Raw genomic sequence first — 17,617 nt, 5'->3', positions numbered from 1 at the left:
TTACATGAAAGAAATGTAGGTTTACATTAATTTCATGGTGTAACATTACTTATTGCACCTTTAAACCTTGTAGAAAAAAAAAATTCTAGATGGAACAGACCTAGCTTTGTCAATCCCAACAGATCTGAGATAAGGGTGCATTTGGTCAAGATATCAACAAACTTGGTATCCGCATTCCCTGCAATTGCAGTGCCTTTGTGGTATAAAGGCCTATCTTTCTGTGTGTGCAGTGGTACATAGAAGTGGTATTTGTGGTGCATTAGCCATGAAAATGCATCGACACTGATGAGGCGTTGAAAACAATTACGAGTCATAAGTATGAAGCTAGGAGCTTGCACTTCCAGCAGGAATATGGGCTTAGTAAGAGCATATTTTATAACATTATTGAGCTCAAGGACAAAACACAGAAATATGCTATCGCATTGGATACTGGCTCCTCCCCAAGTACCAGCATGTGCGGCTTCCCCCTACAGCAATACCTTCCAACTCAACTTCAGGACTCCCTCTCCCACTTCTAACCAACAGGTGATATAGATGACTCTTGATCCATCCCAGGATCTATTTTCTTCTGCTTCAGGTGTAGCCTTCGCTACTTTCTGAACACTTCCAGCCTCAGAGAGTGACCTACAGAGCATCACATCATCATTGGACAACAGTAAGCTTACAGTATATATCTCAATCCTTAAAATACTCCTTACGTAAAGTTGATAGTCTTTACGTGAAGCACTAAGTTTCATGGGTTGTGTTTAAATCCCTCACCATTACTTTCACATTGTTTGGTTGGTGGATATCACCTTGGTCATAACAGATGATTTTTACAGAGAATATCACCTGGAAGCATTCTGTTTTGTAACTATATGTGTAAATGGTAAACAATACAACACAAGGCTCACCAGCTAATCTCTCTCCATGTCCATAACAGCATCCCTCAATAGGGCGATCTAAAGGTTATCTTTAAGGCTAAACCATAGCCATATAATTCATGTTAGCTTCCTTTTTAGTTCAAGTCTTTTACATGTACTTGTCTTTCTTTCATAAAAAGTGACATTATCCTAAACCCCCAACCTATGCCAATCCTCCAACATGTACCACCTTCCTCTGCCATCTGGACTGGGAAATCTAAGCACTGAATTTTGTACATAAAGGAAAATACATATTTTGAATTTTCTTTCCCAGAATGGAAACAGAAAGCCCACAGCTGATTATAGGTTAAGTTGTCAATTCCGGATGCCCTAGAATTTAGCTTCTAACAGACCACCTTCGATACAATTATTCCATTGGACAGATTAACCGTATTACAGTAAAAATAAAAAAAAATACATTTCTCCTAAAATGACTATCTGACTCAAGTGACTCTGAGAACAGCACCATCTTTTCCAATTTACAGTACTTCACTCATGTAATTTACCTTAATCATTGCACTTGCTGTGATGTCCTCTTCCTCATCTTCCTCCTCCTCCTCCTCATCATCATCTTCTTCGCCTGCACCTCTCTTTTTCTTTTTAGTAACGGTTGGTGCAGCAAAAGGACTTAAGTGACTCTCTTTGTTGTACGTACGAGTAAAAGCGGCTTTTACCTATGAAAAACCAAAAAGATATAGGGAAAGGCACCTACTAACAATGCATAAGATACACTAAACACATCTCAGGATCAAGAAAAAGGAAAAGTAATCTAGGAGCACATTAATATACATAAAACTGAAAGCCAATGGTGAAGCTAATCTATTACGTTCTCCAGTTATCTTCCAAGCATTAGTACCTGGCAAGCATTAGCAATAACTCTTACATAGACAGTTATCTTTGTGGTATATTCAAAGGACCTGTTAAAGAAAAGACTGGCTTATTATTTTCATAAAATAAATCTGGTGCTTAACGTTCCAATACTAACAAAAGGATTCCAGCTGTATTTTTCAGACTCTTGATTGACACAAAAGCCTTATCTTAAATAATTTTACATTTCAACTCATGTCAAAAAGGCTGTATAACAGAGTAAGCCTCACCTCAGTTAATATATTTAACAGACTGTGAGGTAAATGGTGTCACATATTACATCACATTTTCAACCTTCAACTCTATACTACTAACAGTCCTATGCTTGTTCTGATGATATTAGCACATAAATTTTCACCAATTACTGAAGAGTCACTCTGAAATCTACAACTTGAACATCATCAATGCAGGTATATATAGCAGAAAAAAACACAAACAGTTGAGAGCTAACTTACCTTGCTCTCGACTTTACTCATGGGATCCTTCATGCCTGGCCACTGGGATAACTCTAGCAAAGCTTCCATATCTTCACGCAAAAGGTCATATGAATTCATAACTTTTACCGCTTCATGAACACCATCTACTCCTTGTTCAGCCAAAGGAGTTGTTATCGAATTTCGTACTGACTTACAATAGTCCATGCCAACATCCAGTTTACTTCCTGAGATTCTGTGGATGGTGAGAGTACAGTTCAATAATTCAAAAATAACTAACTGTTTACTTTACTATGCACTGGTAACAGAATTATGGACCCTTAAACTATGATTACCAAAATACCTTTCTACCACCGTATGAACAAAAACAAGAGAAAAACACTTAAAAACATAATACAATCTTATGAAATTAAAATATGCATGCAAACATGAAAAATGAAAAAATAAGTCTTTATATACCTATGCTTTGCCAAGGTGGAGTGCTGAAATTTATGTACATGTTTATGGATGCAACACTTGTTTCTCACTTCAAATCAGTGGCACAGATGTCGTGTCCCAGGTGGAGTATGTCACAGTTCATCATCTATTGACAAATGACGTATGTCACAGTTTAAGGGTTGTATAGTGTATTAGAAATATTGTGGCATTGTAAAATGAAAGTGAAGTCCTGAAAAATGTGACAATGTATATATTTACTAAATAACAATAACATACATTATACTAGGTCACCAATCAAATGGTGCAAAGAAGGTATCTATCATCTACTTTCAGAATGGTATTCTTAAAGGAGCCTAAACATGAAAGAGTGATTGGCCCTGAGTGAACCACCATACAGAATTCATCTTACGATACTTGCCTGGCCCTTTAAAACAACGTAGATCTTAAAGTCTGTTTAATGCAAAGCAATATCCATACCAGCTTCTTATAGAACATGGGTATGTTACCCATAACGAAAGTTTACTGGATAGGTATCTTAGTAGTTGTATCTAGAAATACTAAGAGTTGTGGTGGAAAGAAAATGATGAAGTAGGGGTACGGAAGAAATTCAATGTGCATTTGGTTTATATTGCAGGGCCTGCAAAAGCCATCCTGAAACACTGCTGGAAGACAAAATGGGTAAAAGCTGGGAAAAAGATGGAATAAGGCATACCAGATCTAACAAATGAAGAATCTCTGGGTCTTACTTGACTCTCATGTGCATCTGAAGCTCTTGCATCAAGCGATCAAATTTGTTGCGACGACTGTTGTTGCCCAGCCATCGTGGAAACTCTATCTGTGCAGCAAGGTGTCCACACATGTATTCACCAGGAAACACACTGCTAAACATGGCCTGGATAAAAACACACAAAATTAAGATTTAAACTGTTCTTAAGAAAAGCAAACTGAACTATTGCCAAAGCCAAGTGCCATAAAAAATGGTGATTAAAGGCATTCAAACAAATATACAAAAATATCTATCTATAAATGTCTCCCAAATTTCAACATCTCTCACATGCTCTTCCATGCATCCTCATTCTCACAACAAAAGCAAACATCCCTTAATACATCCTTATCTTACAGCCAAATTCCCAACTCATTTTCTGTTTCCTCATTCTTTTTACTCTCATCTCTTTTTTTACAAGCCTAACTGCTTTTCCTTCCCTGGCAAGGTAGCATCAGGAGACTTGAACAACAGCCTCATGAACACATGTCCACTTTCCAGCCATCATATTAAATGCACAGAAATCAGAGCCTAAACAATGAAACGCATTGTGGAATGATGCTCATACGTCACGAGATCTGGTTCCTGATAACTTAAGAATTTCCAAAATTCTTTGTGCTCTATGATGAAATGACTTACTGGACTGTCGTTACTATATCTCTCTTACTGATGCACCACAAATCAACCCCAGAACCAATGTTTTTTCCGACTAAATGCTACACTGTATTTCAGTTCTTCTCAGAATGCTATTTTCTGGACGAAAGGGTCTTCACAACATTGCACAGTGGTTCCTCGATGAAATTGACAGACCAACCATTTCTACATCTTAAACTACTGAATATTTAACAGCAACAATTGAAAAACAGTTGAGGAATTCTGGATGTTGCAATTACTATCTAGCCCATGATGTTAAACAATTTTAAAGTCAACCTGGAAATGGTAAAGATATCAACCAATAAAATTCTAATAGGCACTGCCTAACTACAAAATGCAGTGAAAGGCAACAAGGTTGAATATTGTAACTAAAATCTCTCTGAGCAGGCATTTTGTTTTTTTCTTGTACAAGCCAGAGGTATACTCTAAAAATGATGTGTGTATGTGTGTGTTTATACATAAAGTAATGCTGTTGATGAATGGTACTGAATGCAAACTCCTGATCAGTCAAAAGCATGTAGTCTGCTAGTTCACTTCTCCTCAATGAAAGAAAGGACCACTGACAGAAGACAGAACACCTTCCCTGTTGGTGTTTCCAAGAGTAAATGTGACCAGTTTCTGGCCTCTCAGTGCTGCTGTTATATCTTCAAAACATGGTACTGAGAGAGATGCTAGCAGAAACATTTGAAAAAAATTCTGCAAAATGTGCAAACTATAATACATGGTGGAGATATATATATATATAATACATCATTCATCAGCACAGAACATCAGATTGGGGAAGAGCAGTGTGGTTTCAGAAGTGGTAAAGGATGTATGGATCAGGTGTTTGCTTTGAAGAATGTATGTGAGAAATACTTAGAAAAACAGATGGATATAATAGCATTTATGGATCTGGAGAAGGAATATGACAGGGTTGATAGAGATGCACTGTGGAAGGTATTAAGAGTATAAAGTGTGGGAGGTAAGTTGCTCGAAGCAGTGAAAAGTTTTTACCAAGGACGTAAGAGAGAAAAGTGATTGGTTCCGAGTGAATGTCGGTTTGCGGCAGGGGTGCGTGATGTCTCAATGGTTATATAATTTGTTTATGGATGGGGTGGCTAGGGAGATGAATACAAGACTTTTGGAGAGAGGGTTAAGTATGCATTCTGTTGTAGATGAGAGGGCTTGGGAAGTGAGTCAGTTGTCGTTCGCTGATGACACAGCGCTGGTGGCTGATTCATGTGAGAAACTGCAGAAGTTGGTGACTGAGTTTGGTTAAGTGTGCAAAAGAAGAAAGCTCAGTAAATGTGAATAAGAGAAAGGTTATTAGGTTCAGTATGGTTGAGGGACAAGTTAACTGGGAGGCAAGTTTGAATGGAGAAAAACTGGAGGAAGTGAAGTGTTTTAGATATCTGGGAGTGGATTTAGCAGTGGGTGGAACCATGGAAGCGAAAGTAAGTCACGGGGTGGGGTAGGGGCAAAGGTCCTGGGAGCATTGAAGAATGTGTGGAAGGCGAGAACATTATCTCGGAAAGCAAAAATGGGTATGTTTGAAGGAATAGTGGTTCCAACAATGTTATATGGTTGTGAGGCATGGGCTACAGATAGAGTTGTGCAGAAAAGGGTGGATGTGTTGGAAATGAGATGTTATAGGACAATATGGGGCATGAGGTGGTTTGATCGAGTAAGTAATGAAAGGGTAAGAGAGATGTGTGGTACTAAGAAGGGTGTGGTTGAGAGAGCAGAGGAGAGTGTGCTGAAATGGTTTGGTCACATGGAGAGAATGAGTGAGGAAAGATTGACAAAGAGGATATATGTATCAAAGGTAGAAGAAACAAGGAGAAGTGGGAGACCACATTGGAGTGAAAAAGATTTTGAGCGATCGGGGCTTGAACATACAGGAGGGTGAAAAAAGGCAAGGAATAGAGTGAATTGGAATGATGTGGTATACTGGGGTTGACGTGCTGTCAACGGATTGAACCAGGGCATGTGAAGCATCTGGGGTAAACCATGGAAAGTTTTGTGGGGCCTGGATGTGGAAAGGGAACTGCGGTTTCGGTGCATTACACATGACAGCTAGAGACTGAGTGTGAACAAATGTGGCCTTTTCTGTCTTTTCCTAGGGGAGGGGAGCTATTCCATGTGTGGTGGAGTGACAACGGGAAAGGATGAAGACAGCAAGTATGAATATGTACATGTGTGTATATATGTATATGTCTGTGTATGTATATGTATGTATATGTTGAAATGTTCCCCCTGGGGATAGGGGATTAAGAATACTTCCCACGTATTCCCTGCGTGTCGTAGAAGGCGACTAAAAGGGGAGGGAGCGGGGGGCTGGAAATCCTCCCCTCTCATTTTTTTTTTTTTTTTTTTTAATTTTCCAAAAGAAGGAACAGAGGGGGCCAGGTGAGGATATTCCAAAAAAGGCCCAGTCCTCTGTTCTTAACGCTACCTCGCTAACGCGGGAAATGGCAAATAGTTTAAAAGAAAGAAAAGATGTTGAAATGTGTAGATATGTATATGTGTGTGTTTCATCTGTTTCCTTGCGCTACCTCGCTAACGCAGGAGATGGCGATTAAGTATAATAAAATGAATATATAATAAATAAATAAATATATTATTCATCAGTGCAAGTGTGATACAGTATCAACTAAGTATGCCAATGCCACACTGAAATTGGTAAAATAATCATAGAATAATATCAGTTACACTATTCTAAAAATGCAAATTCTTTTCTGATTATCTGACAAAGTTCTTCTAACTCACCTGTGTAGGAAGGAGCGACCATGCATTGGAAGATCTAATGGTTTTCTCAATAAGGTCTCCATCAGCAAGACTGGAAGCTGTTTTAGCTAGCTGCTCTAGAGTGATGCGTCGATTACCTCTGTCAGATGAGATGGAAGTCATGGGGTACTATAAGATCATTTTCAAAATATGTGATTTTTTTCTAAATCTAATGCCCTTCCCATCTCGGCAAAAGAGTGCCTGGATATAACAAACAACAGCCTCAATTGCACACATCCACTCTCTAGTCATTACGTAAAATGTGTTGAAACTGGTGCAACCGTCCATAGCCAAGCCCCACAGACTATTCTATGGTCTACTTGACAGCTCCATGTGCCTTGGCTCAGCCCACTGGTAGCATGTCACCCCAGTATAACATATCACTCCAGTTCGTTCCATCTTATGCATGCCTCTTGCCTCCCTTAACCATATCTTTCTAACTTAACATCTGTCAGTTCCTTTGATGCTCCACCTTAATCTTACCAATCCACAAGCAACAACGATCACACCACAAACTCACAAAACCTGACTTATGCTTATTTGTATAAGCTCAAAATCAAATAGTATGAAGCAGACAGGGGAAATGATGGGATGGTCTGTGGGGCCTGGGTGTGGATAGGAAGCTCTAGTTTTGATGCCTTGCACTTGGCACCATGAGAACGGATGCGAGTGAAAAAGGCCCTTTCCTCATCTGTTACTGACACTATCTTGCTAATGTGAGTTATGGCGAACAAGTATGAAACAAGGAAGAAAAGAACTGATCTCCATACAAACTGAGTTTCAATGCAAATCTACTTCATATGATTATCAATTAAAATCTGAAGATAATAAATGGGAACGTGATTTCCTTCCAAATCCAGCTAATTTCAATGGAAACCTTACCCAATACCCTTTGGGACAGAGAGAATAAATGAATGAAATAATGTAGCCAACAGATGAAAAAAAAATCATTTTGCCAATTTATGGACAAGAGGTAACCAAGAAAATAAGTAGTTAATGGACCATGTTCTGCAAAAATAATATTCAAAATACAAAGCATGGCTAAGTGCATCTGATCCACCTCATGCAAATGGGAATGGGGTTATGAGACAAATAACAGATATATTAACCAATTAAACCGAATCTGATTACTCTGTCATTCTAATGGAAAAACAATAAATGCAATACATAGTATAAATACAGTAATAATAAATTCTAAAGAATGAGGTCTTAACAGATAAACCTTTGCTGAACTCGTATACTGTACTCATCTAGTATTCTGCCACACCTACAATAAAGCTAACCTGGTAAACAGTTAACCACCACATTAACCTCCGAAGGATATACTACCACTTCTTTACCCTATCTTTCATTAACAGTCAACTATTACATTAACCTCCAAAGGATATACTACCACTTTCTTTAACCTATCTTTCGTTGTTATTGCCAACTTCTTCCTGCTTCCCTACTCTTATTTCATGTACAATGGCCAAGACAATCACTGTTCCTTTCATATATCCTTGTTTCCTAATACATACAAGAGGAAAATACTTGATTCACTTGACAACCACATCAGCAAGTTGAATTCTTTCTATTACGTCCAAACCATTTCAGCACTCAATTCAGCTTTTTCAACCATTTTCTTCTTACTACCACACCCTCACTATATAGTTTCTTCCTCAATTACCCTCCTCAAACCACATGTCCTCACACATTTCATTTCCAACGCATACAATCTCTTTCACACTTTTTCATGTAGTCCATACCTCACATCCAAGCAACACCATCGGGATTAATATACCATCAAACATACCTATCTTTGCCCTCTCTTTCCACACACACTCCTCAGTACAACCAGGGCCTTAACTCCCTCATCCACCTAAGGCTCACTCTAGCCTCCATAGTTAAATCTGCTCCCCTTTCCACTCCCAGGTATCGGAAACACAACTTCCACAAGGTTTTCTCCATTCAAATCAACACTGCAAATAACTACTATATAACATGACCTAACATTTGTTTTTTCGTTACCTTGTGATGGTCTTTGTACTGTATATATGTTTCTAACAGACATACAAATGACTCTTTGTTTCCTAACCGGTAACAGATGAATCACTCATATAATATACTACATATTACAACAAATAAGTATACAGTAAGATAAACAATATATGAAAATCAAACCTACTTGGCAATATGAGGAACAACTTTTGGATAATTCTCTTGAACAAAGAGTGGTGCAATGGAGTAATCATGGAAGAACAAACCCGATTTATCATGAATGCTCATCTTCTTGAGTTCGGACTCAGAGAAAACTGCCTTACAAACATCCCATGGACCCTGCAGGAAGAGGTAAAATAAGGATATTAAAACTTTTATCCTCAACGGCTAAGATATCCGCTCCGGTTGATATCTTCCTCACATGGAAAAAAGTGAATATGTATGACCAATGACAGTGAACATGGCCTCCAACTGTGTAGCAACAGGTTTCCTGAGGCTATTTGAATCAAGTTGTCATTCCAAATCAGAACACATATTGCACTGTTAACGTTCACACTTCTCGTATGTCAGATTTCAAGGCAGGCTTCTGTCAGGTACACCAGGTCCAATTTGGATGACACAGCCTTTGTGAAAGTCCTTTTTTACCAAATATTTTGAATATGTGAAAACAACTTATTTGTTTTGCAGTGGAAAGAGGAAGTATTATTGGACCAGGTCTGAATTTCAGGAAAGGCGTATAATTTCTCAACTTGTAGGACGTGAAAACAAAGAATCACTGTATCTATTGTGTCTACGTGATAACGGCAAACAATCACTATATCATTCTTCTGATGCTTGGTTTTAGCCATTCAATAATAATCTTGTTATTTTACTTGTCATCTGATTTTGATCTGAAATCAGCAAAGCCTGTCATCACACAAAGCAGGTAAACAGCTCTTGTAAAAGCTATAAGCTGGCAATATTCATCACAGCATACTCCTGTGAACAGTATGATGCTGGATGGTTAAGGATACAAGCATCAAAATAGTTACGTGAAAAAAATTAATCTTGGCTTCACAGTGTTATCATTTACATTTCTGTTCATCAAAAACAAAAATATCCATTTCAACATACTATACAGTTCCCAGCATGATTAAATCCAACACGCAAAAGGCATACAAAGCACACATCCACTTAAGATAATCAATGGCTATACGAGTATTGAAAGGTCAAGGACAAATTGCTCCAAATAACTTCTTAAATGAAAAATAAGAAATGATTGACAACAACAAAGACATTACCAAATCAAACATAAACAGTTAGACAATCACTAACTCTTACCTTCTTCAAGTCTTTTTTGGCTCTCTCTGCTTCAGTTTTCATATCATCAACATTTAGCGTCTGCTGATTGGAGGACCAAACCGATAAGTGATGGAGAATCTGACGTACATCATGATTGGCTCCAATAATTACCTGGTCTAGCGCATCAGGTTTGATTTTAATACCTTCACGGAAGCATATTGACATCATTGGCCCCTGCAAAATATATATGTATATTATACCTTGCTAAAGCAGGGGGGTGGGGGTGATTAGGCGTGGAGGAAGAGGAGAATGGATATGTTACCTTTTTTCTATTCCTTCGTGCATTTGTGCTGTTTCCTGCCTTCATCCATTCCCAGTGCCACCCCACTCCAATGGAAACAGCATTGCCACACCCTGCACCAGCAAGGTAGTACCAGGAAAAAGATGAAGAAAAGGCCACATCCGCTCACACTCAGTCTCTAGCTGTCATGAGTAATGCACCAAAACCACAACTCCCAACCCACATTCAGGGCCCACAGACCTTTCCAAGGTTTACCCCAGACGTTTCACATGCCCTGGTTCAGTACAGTAGCAGAATGTTGTCCCCACTATACCACATCATTCCAATTAACTCTATTACATGCATGACTCTCGTCCTCTTGCATGTTCAGGCTCCAATTGCTCAAAATCTTTTCCACTCCATCCTTCCACCTCCGATTTGGATTCCTTTTTTCCTTGTTCCTTCCACCACTGACACATATATCCTCTTTGTCAAGCTTTCCTCACTCATTCTCTCCATATGTTTAAACCATTTCAACACATTCTCTTTTGTCATCTCAACCACACTCTTTATCAATACACATCTCTCTTAACCTTTCATTACTAACTTGATCAAACCACCTCACAATGCATATTGTCCTCAAACAATTCACTTCCAACACATTCACTTTCCTTCGCACAACATTATATATAGCCCATGCCTCACACCCATAAAACATTGTTGGAACCACTATTCCTTCAAACATACCCATTTTGCTCTCCAAGATAATGTTCTCTCCTTCCACACATTCTTCATCGCTCCCAGAACCTTCGCCCTCTCCCCCACTCTATAACTCACTTCCACATCCATGGTTCCATTCACTGTCTCGTCCACTCCAAGATATTTAAAACACTTCAGTTCCTCCAATTTTTCTCCATTCAAACTTACATCTCAAGTAACTTGTAAATGTATGTATGTACATGTATGTGCATATATGTATTAACATTTGTGAGTGGATGTATCTTTCTTTGTCTGTTTCCTGGCGCTACCTCACTAACATGGGAAATGGCAATCAAGTATGAAAAAATAAAAATCATACAAAGAAAAATTATATCAAAAGGTTCTGTTTGCTTGTCTAGACTTTGTTACTTATTCTGGAGGAGACTGTGGCTAACACGAGGATTAAAAAAATATTATAGATGATGAACTTAGCAAGTTTTGCGGAGAAGTGAAAAAAAAAATTTCGTACAAATGCACTTATAGTGGGATTTAATGCAGTTGTGAAGGGTTTTAATGCATTTGTGAGGGGTTCTGATGCAGTTGTGGAGGGTTCTGATGTAGCTGTGGGGGGAAATTAATGAAGGGGTGGAGGGTTTTACACAAGCAGAAAAGGAAGGCTTCATTTGTGAATTCTAAAATGGCATATGAAAAACTAAACAGAAATAAAGGTCCTGAAGCTGTAGTGCTTTGTGATACATAGAGACGACTGTATTCTCGTCTTAAGTTTTTATACTGGTACAAGTGAGTATATACTTGTGATTGGTGCTACAAAAACATCACAGACAGGCTTCCATAACCCTTGAACCTTTCATGTGAACAATCCAATCCTAGATGATCTATGGGGAAGCACAAGATGCCTAAGGCCTCTTTATGAGACGATTATGAGGCAATAAGGACAATAACCTAAATGATGATGATGACAGGCAGAATCAAGGGCATCAAATCACAACAGAAATAAGGGGGTGACTTATGAGATATGCCAACACCAGGCTGAGTAGTCTTAAGCAGCCACAGAAATACCCTCCCTAGCAGAAGTCCTTATTTCCTTTACGTTTCTCCAGGGGAAAGTTGGGGGCCTATTTACCTGTTTCTCTGTGGTTTTCTAATAATTCTATGAATATCTTTCACATAAATAACAGGAAAACTGTTTTGACCTTTAACTATAAAACAATTCTTCTCAGAGCTCAGGAATTTCAAAACCTGATAAAGGGGCTTAGTGCTGTCGAAGCTCCAGAGAAGGAGTTCCTGAAGCAGGAAGGTATGGTAAGGTAGGGTACATGATGTTGAAATGGTCTACAAAAGATTTTTATTTTTTTTTTTATTATACTTTGTCGCTGTCTCCCGCGTTTGCGAGGTAGCGCAAGGAAACAGACGAAAGAAATGGCCCAACCCCCCCCATACACATGTATATACATACGTCCACACACGCAACTATACATACCTACACAGCTTTCCATGGTTTACCCCAGACGCTTCACATGCCTTGATTCAATCCACTGACAGCACGTCAACCCCGGTATACCACATCGCTCCAATTCACTCTATTCCTTGCCCTCCTTTCACCCTCCTGCATGTTCAGGCCCCGATCACACAAAATCTTTTTCACTCCATCTTTCCACCTCCAATTTGGTCTCCCTCTTCTCCTCGTTCCCTCCACCTCCGACACATACATCCTCTTGGTCAATCTTTCCTCACTCATTCTCTCCATGTGCCCAAACCACTTCAAAACACCCTCTTCTGCTCTCTCAACCACGCTCTTTTTATTTCCACACATCTCTCTTACCCTTACGTTACTCACTCGATCAAACCACCTCACACCACACATTGTCCTCAAACATCTCATTTCCAGCACATCCATCCTCCTGCGCACAACTCTATCCATAGCCCACGCCTCGCAACCATACAACATTGTTGGAACCACTATTCCTTCAAACATACCCATTCCGAGATAATGTTCTCGACTTCCACACATTCTTCAAGGCCCCCAAATTTTCGCCCCCTCCCCCACCCTATGATCCACTTCCGCTTCCATGGTTCCATCCGCTGCCAAATCCACTCCCAGATATCTAAAACACTTCACTTCCTCCAGTTTTTCTCCAATCAAACTCACCTCCCAACTGACTCGACCCTCAACCCTACTGTACCTAATAACCTTGCTCTTATTCACATTTACTCTTAACTTTCTTCTTCCACACACTTTACCAAACTCAGTCACCAGCTTCTGCAGTTTCTCACATGAATCAGCCACCAGCGCTGTATCATCAGCGAACAACAACTGACTCACTTCCCAAGCTCTCTCATCCCCAACAGACTTCATACTTGCCCCTCTTTCCAAAACTCTTGCATTTACCTCCCTAACAACCCCATCCATAAACAAATTAAACAACCATGGAGACATCACACACCCCTGCCGCAAACCTACATTCACTGAGAACCAATCACTTTCCTCTCTTCCTACACGTACACATGCCTTACATCCTCGGTAAAAACTTTTCTCTGCTTCTAACAACTTTCCTCCCACACCATATATTCTTAATACCTTCCACAGAGCATCTCTATCAACTCTATCATATGCCTTCTCCAGATCCATAAATGCTACATACAAATCCATTTGCTTTTCTAAGTATTTCTCACATACATTCTTCAAAGCAAACACCTGATCCACACATCCTCTACCACTTCTGAAACCACACTGCTCTTCCCCAATCTGATGCTCTGTACATGCCTTCACCCTCTCAATCAATACCCTCCCATATAATTTACCAGGAATACTCAACAAACTTATACCTCTGTAATTTGAGCACTCACTCTTATCCCCTTTGCCTTTGTACAATGGCACAAAAGATGTGGAGCAAAAAAAAAGCTGTCATGTGACTCTGACTCAGTAATCCCATGGTCTTAAAATTAAACAAAGCTACATAATTTCTTCTGACTGTAATGGCACCTTACCCTAATCTGTTCAATCCTTGGCTTGGAAAACCTAAGATCAAAGCAATAATTGGCTAATGATCTTATTTTTGGATGATTTCTGTCATTACACATAGCAATAATAGGCACTTTAGATTTTTTAATGAGTGCAATCAATTCTTGGACTCCTCCTCGATCTTCATTGCCTGACATTCCATCCACTTCATCCATGACAAGGGCATGTTTGGAACTAGGGTTTGCCTCCCCTTTACCTGAAAGACATTTACAACAAAAAAAAGTTACAATAATTACACCGTTTTCTTATTACTTATAAAATACACTATCTTTTCCATTAACTTACAGCAAATATCATCAACAATGTATCTCAGTGCACAAACTCAAGTTGGATCAACATATACGGCAATCAACTTCAAAATATGAACTAGAGTCAATGAAAAAACCATCACAGCATTTATTGTTACTCTGGCATAAAAACAAAATTCCGAATCCTTTATGTTAATTTGAGTGCAACCCTAAATATATATTCTCTCTTTTTTCTTTCTTTCAAACTATTCGCCATTTCCCGCATTAGCGAGGTAGCGTTAAGAACAGAGAACTGGGCCTTTGAGGGAATATCCTCACCTGGCCCCCTTCTCTGTTCCTTCTTTTGGAAAATTAAAAAAAACAAGAGGAGAGGATTTCCAGCCCCCTGCTCCCTCCCCTTTTAGTCGCCTTCTACAACATGCAGGGAATATGTGGGAAGTATTCTTTCTCCCCTATCCCCAGGGATGATATATTCTACTATCTCAATATAAAAATCTAGCACCAACAACTATGGTGATATAAATATGTTCCTAACCCTTTGTTCTCAAGCTAGTCTAATCTCTCCCGTAGCTTATACACAATCTTCAAAATAATCTTTCCATTTTCCTTTCACTTCCACCTCTTCATTCAACAATTCCCCTTCCTTACTTCTCGCATCAGCATTTCCATTCTTACATCCACCTGTTTCCTTTTTCACCTCCTTCTAAAAGAGTTTATTATCCCAAAACTTTTCACTTAACTTTCTTCCAAAATCTTCATCTACTCTTTCTTTGCTTCCCTCTATCAGCTTCTTAACATTCCACTTACATATTTTGTGTTCTTCTGTCCTCCTTTACTGAACTTCCACTGATACATTCCAATTGAGCAATCTACCGTATGCCTTTTTCTTCTTTTCCACATCATTTCTAATCTCGTTTGTCCACCATACATTGCCCTTTTTATTCCTGTATCTCACTACCTTGTATGCAACTACTGATTCTACAACCTTTACAAGTATTTCTCTAAAAATTTTAAACACCTCATTCACACATGACTGCATACCTAAATTCACTGCACTTCCATCTAAGCTATCAGTTACTTTCCTTTCTTACTCCTCCCTGTACTTTTCCTGATTCATCTTCTCGCTTGCCAACACATCCAACTTCTCCATTCTTCCTTACAAAACACCTTTTCTTCTCCCTGATCCTCATCCCCATAAGAACCAAGAAATGGTCAGTCTTTCCAAAGGATCCCCTCACAACTCTAGCATCCAGCACAGCCTTTCTCAATCTTTCATCCACTGCCACATAGTTAATCAAAGCCTTTTGCTCTTCTCTTCCATCATTCCTCATCCATGTATATCTGTATGTGCTGAAAAATGTTGTTTGCAAGGAATAAAACCCTCTCAGCACAAATATCCATAAGACAGCTTCTCTCATTTACTCTGGGCACTCCCCATTTACCAAAGATCTCACCAAGTTCATCACATCCCACTTTCACATTCATATCACCCTATATGACCATGTTTCTCTCGTTCTCAATACCGTTTATACACATTCCCAATCGTTCCATTATTCTTGATCCATTCCACCCATGCTCTGTAACACCCTTCCATACTCTTGGTGATAGCAGAGCTGCACATCCTTCTTTCCCTCTTCCCAATAATTTTCACTCATTCCCATCCATACAACACCTCCCTCCATGCCCTCCCATAACTTGCTTTCCTCATTTCCATCTTCACTCCATACACCCTGTCCAAGGATATGGGTTTCCCCAATCCCTAGCACATCCACACTACAACTTTTAAACCTCTCCAAAATCTCCCTATTTTACTCTCATCAATCATCCCATTCACATTCAGCGCCAACACCCCCAAACACATCTTTAACACGAACTTCCAAGCATAAGGACTACTCTTTCAACACAATGACCTCTTTTTTCATTTTTGAACTCTCCCTATATATCTATATTTTGTTATGCTTTGTTGCTGTCTCCCGTGTTAGCACAAGGAAATAGATGAAAGAATAGCCCAACCCACCCACATACACATGTATATACATACACGCCCACACACGCACATATACATACCTATACATTTCAATGTATACATACATACACATACATATACATGTAATCCAGAGATCTTAAAATCAATTTGTGGGTTTCCAAGCTGCAAAGGTGGACTACTTTTCCCGGATTCATGTATCATCATAAGGGTTGTTTAAGCAAACGTAATAGTCAAATACAATACCAGTAAATCAAAATGTCTACTTACTTGTCACATAATGTGAAAGGCTCTTATTAGAAAGTAATTCTGATACAACCGTATCCAAGGATCGCTTTGAACGTGAATCTGATGCATTCAGCTCCACAAAATCAAAGCCTAGCTCATTGCACACCAAATGAGCTGTTGTTGTTTTTCCTACAATAAAAGAAATAATGTAAAACAATGTAAAGAGTAAAGGAGAATTAACTTCAGAAGCAAAATCTACTTTTGATTAAAGAAACATCTGCCTGCATCACGACACAGTTAACTAATTCTGAAATTGATACAATAATTTGTTATCTGGACCTCTATCACCAACATCTGGCAACAAGACTCACAACAATTCTATACACTGATTTTAATATTACAAATGAAATCAACATAGAAACTGCAACAAAAAGATGCAGTAGGTTGGAACATTAAGCAGGAATTTTACATCGACACATTAGGTAGAAGCAGTCGGTAGGAACAATAGGCAGGAGCCTCTGGAAACACTGCACTAGAGTTGCCCTCTGCCAGTGAACTGTTATGAGTGACACTAAAAGACAACGAAGCAGCACTGGAGTTCACATGTTATGGAGACTTTTATCAGGGTCACCCCCTTGAGGGAGTTCCCAACGGGAATGGGGATCAGAGACATACATAAATAAGTTCCAAGGATAACATGGGCATATTGGAAATATTCAGAAAAAAAAGTGTAGTCTTGACTTCCCTTCATGGTTCTTTTCTTCAAAACTGAAATGGCAGCTACACAAGGTCTTTATGCATTCCAACACACCTACTATATTCTCCCAATCCTACTATTTATCATCTAGCTAGAAGTTACTATACTTTGCCAGCATGAGGCTACACCACAACAGGGAATTTACCCTAGATGAGGCTGTATTATTATAAATTGAAAAAAAAAATAAATAAAGTCTTACCAAGGAACTTCTTATTCCAAAAGGATCCCTCATTTCCTTTCTAATGACTGTAACACAGCTTTAAAGCCACAGGTGCTCTACCTAACGTTCCAAC

General features: G+C 39.0%; 1 protein-coding gene across 1 annotated transcript in view; it reads right to left on the bottom strand.

Moving 5' to 3' along the window:
- The window catches only part of Gnf1 (germ line transcription factor 1), a 43,974-nt gene that overhangs the window by 7,605 nt on the left and 18,752 nt on the right, over positions 1 to 17,617 (bottom strand). The window contains exons 10-17 of the mRNA XM_071696841.1: positions 16,610 to 16,756; positions 14,074 to 14,303; positions 10,125 to 10,319; positions 8,992 to 9,143; positions 6,810 to 6,927; positions 3,388 to 3,533; positions 2,225 to 2,438; positions 1,409 to 1,576 (exon numbers count right to left, since the gene is read on the bottom strand). Of these exons, the coding sequence (XP_071552942.1) occupies positions 1,409 to 1,576; positions 2,225 to 2,438; positions 3,388 to 3,533; positions 6,810 to 6,927; positions 8,992 to 9,143; positions 10,125 to 10,319; positions 14,074 to 14,303; positions 16,610 to 16,756 (1,370 nt within the window). The remainder of the gene's footprint in view (positions 1 to 1,408; positions 1,577 to 2,224; positions 2,439 to 3,387; positions 3,534 to 6,809; positions 6,928 to 8,991; positions 9,144 to 10,124; positions 10,320 to 14,073; positions 14,304 to 16,609; positions 16,757 to 17,617) is intronic.

This window comes from Panulirus ornatus, chromosome 61 (genome assembly GCF_036320965.1).
Source record: "Panulirus ornatus isolate Po-2019 chromosome 61, ASM3632096v1, whole genome shotgun sequence".
Taxonomy (NCBI): domain Eukaryota; kingdom Metazoa; phylum Arthropoda; class Malacostraca; order Decapoda; family Palinuridae; genus Panulirus; species Panulirus ornatus.
This window is presented reverse-complemented; position numbering and strand designations above follow the sequence as displayed.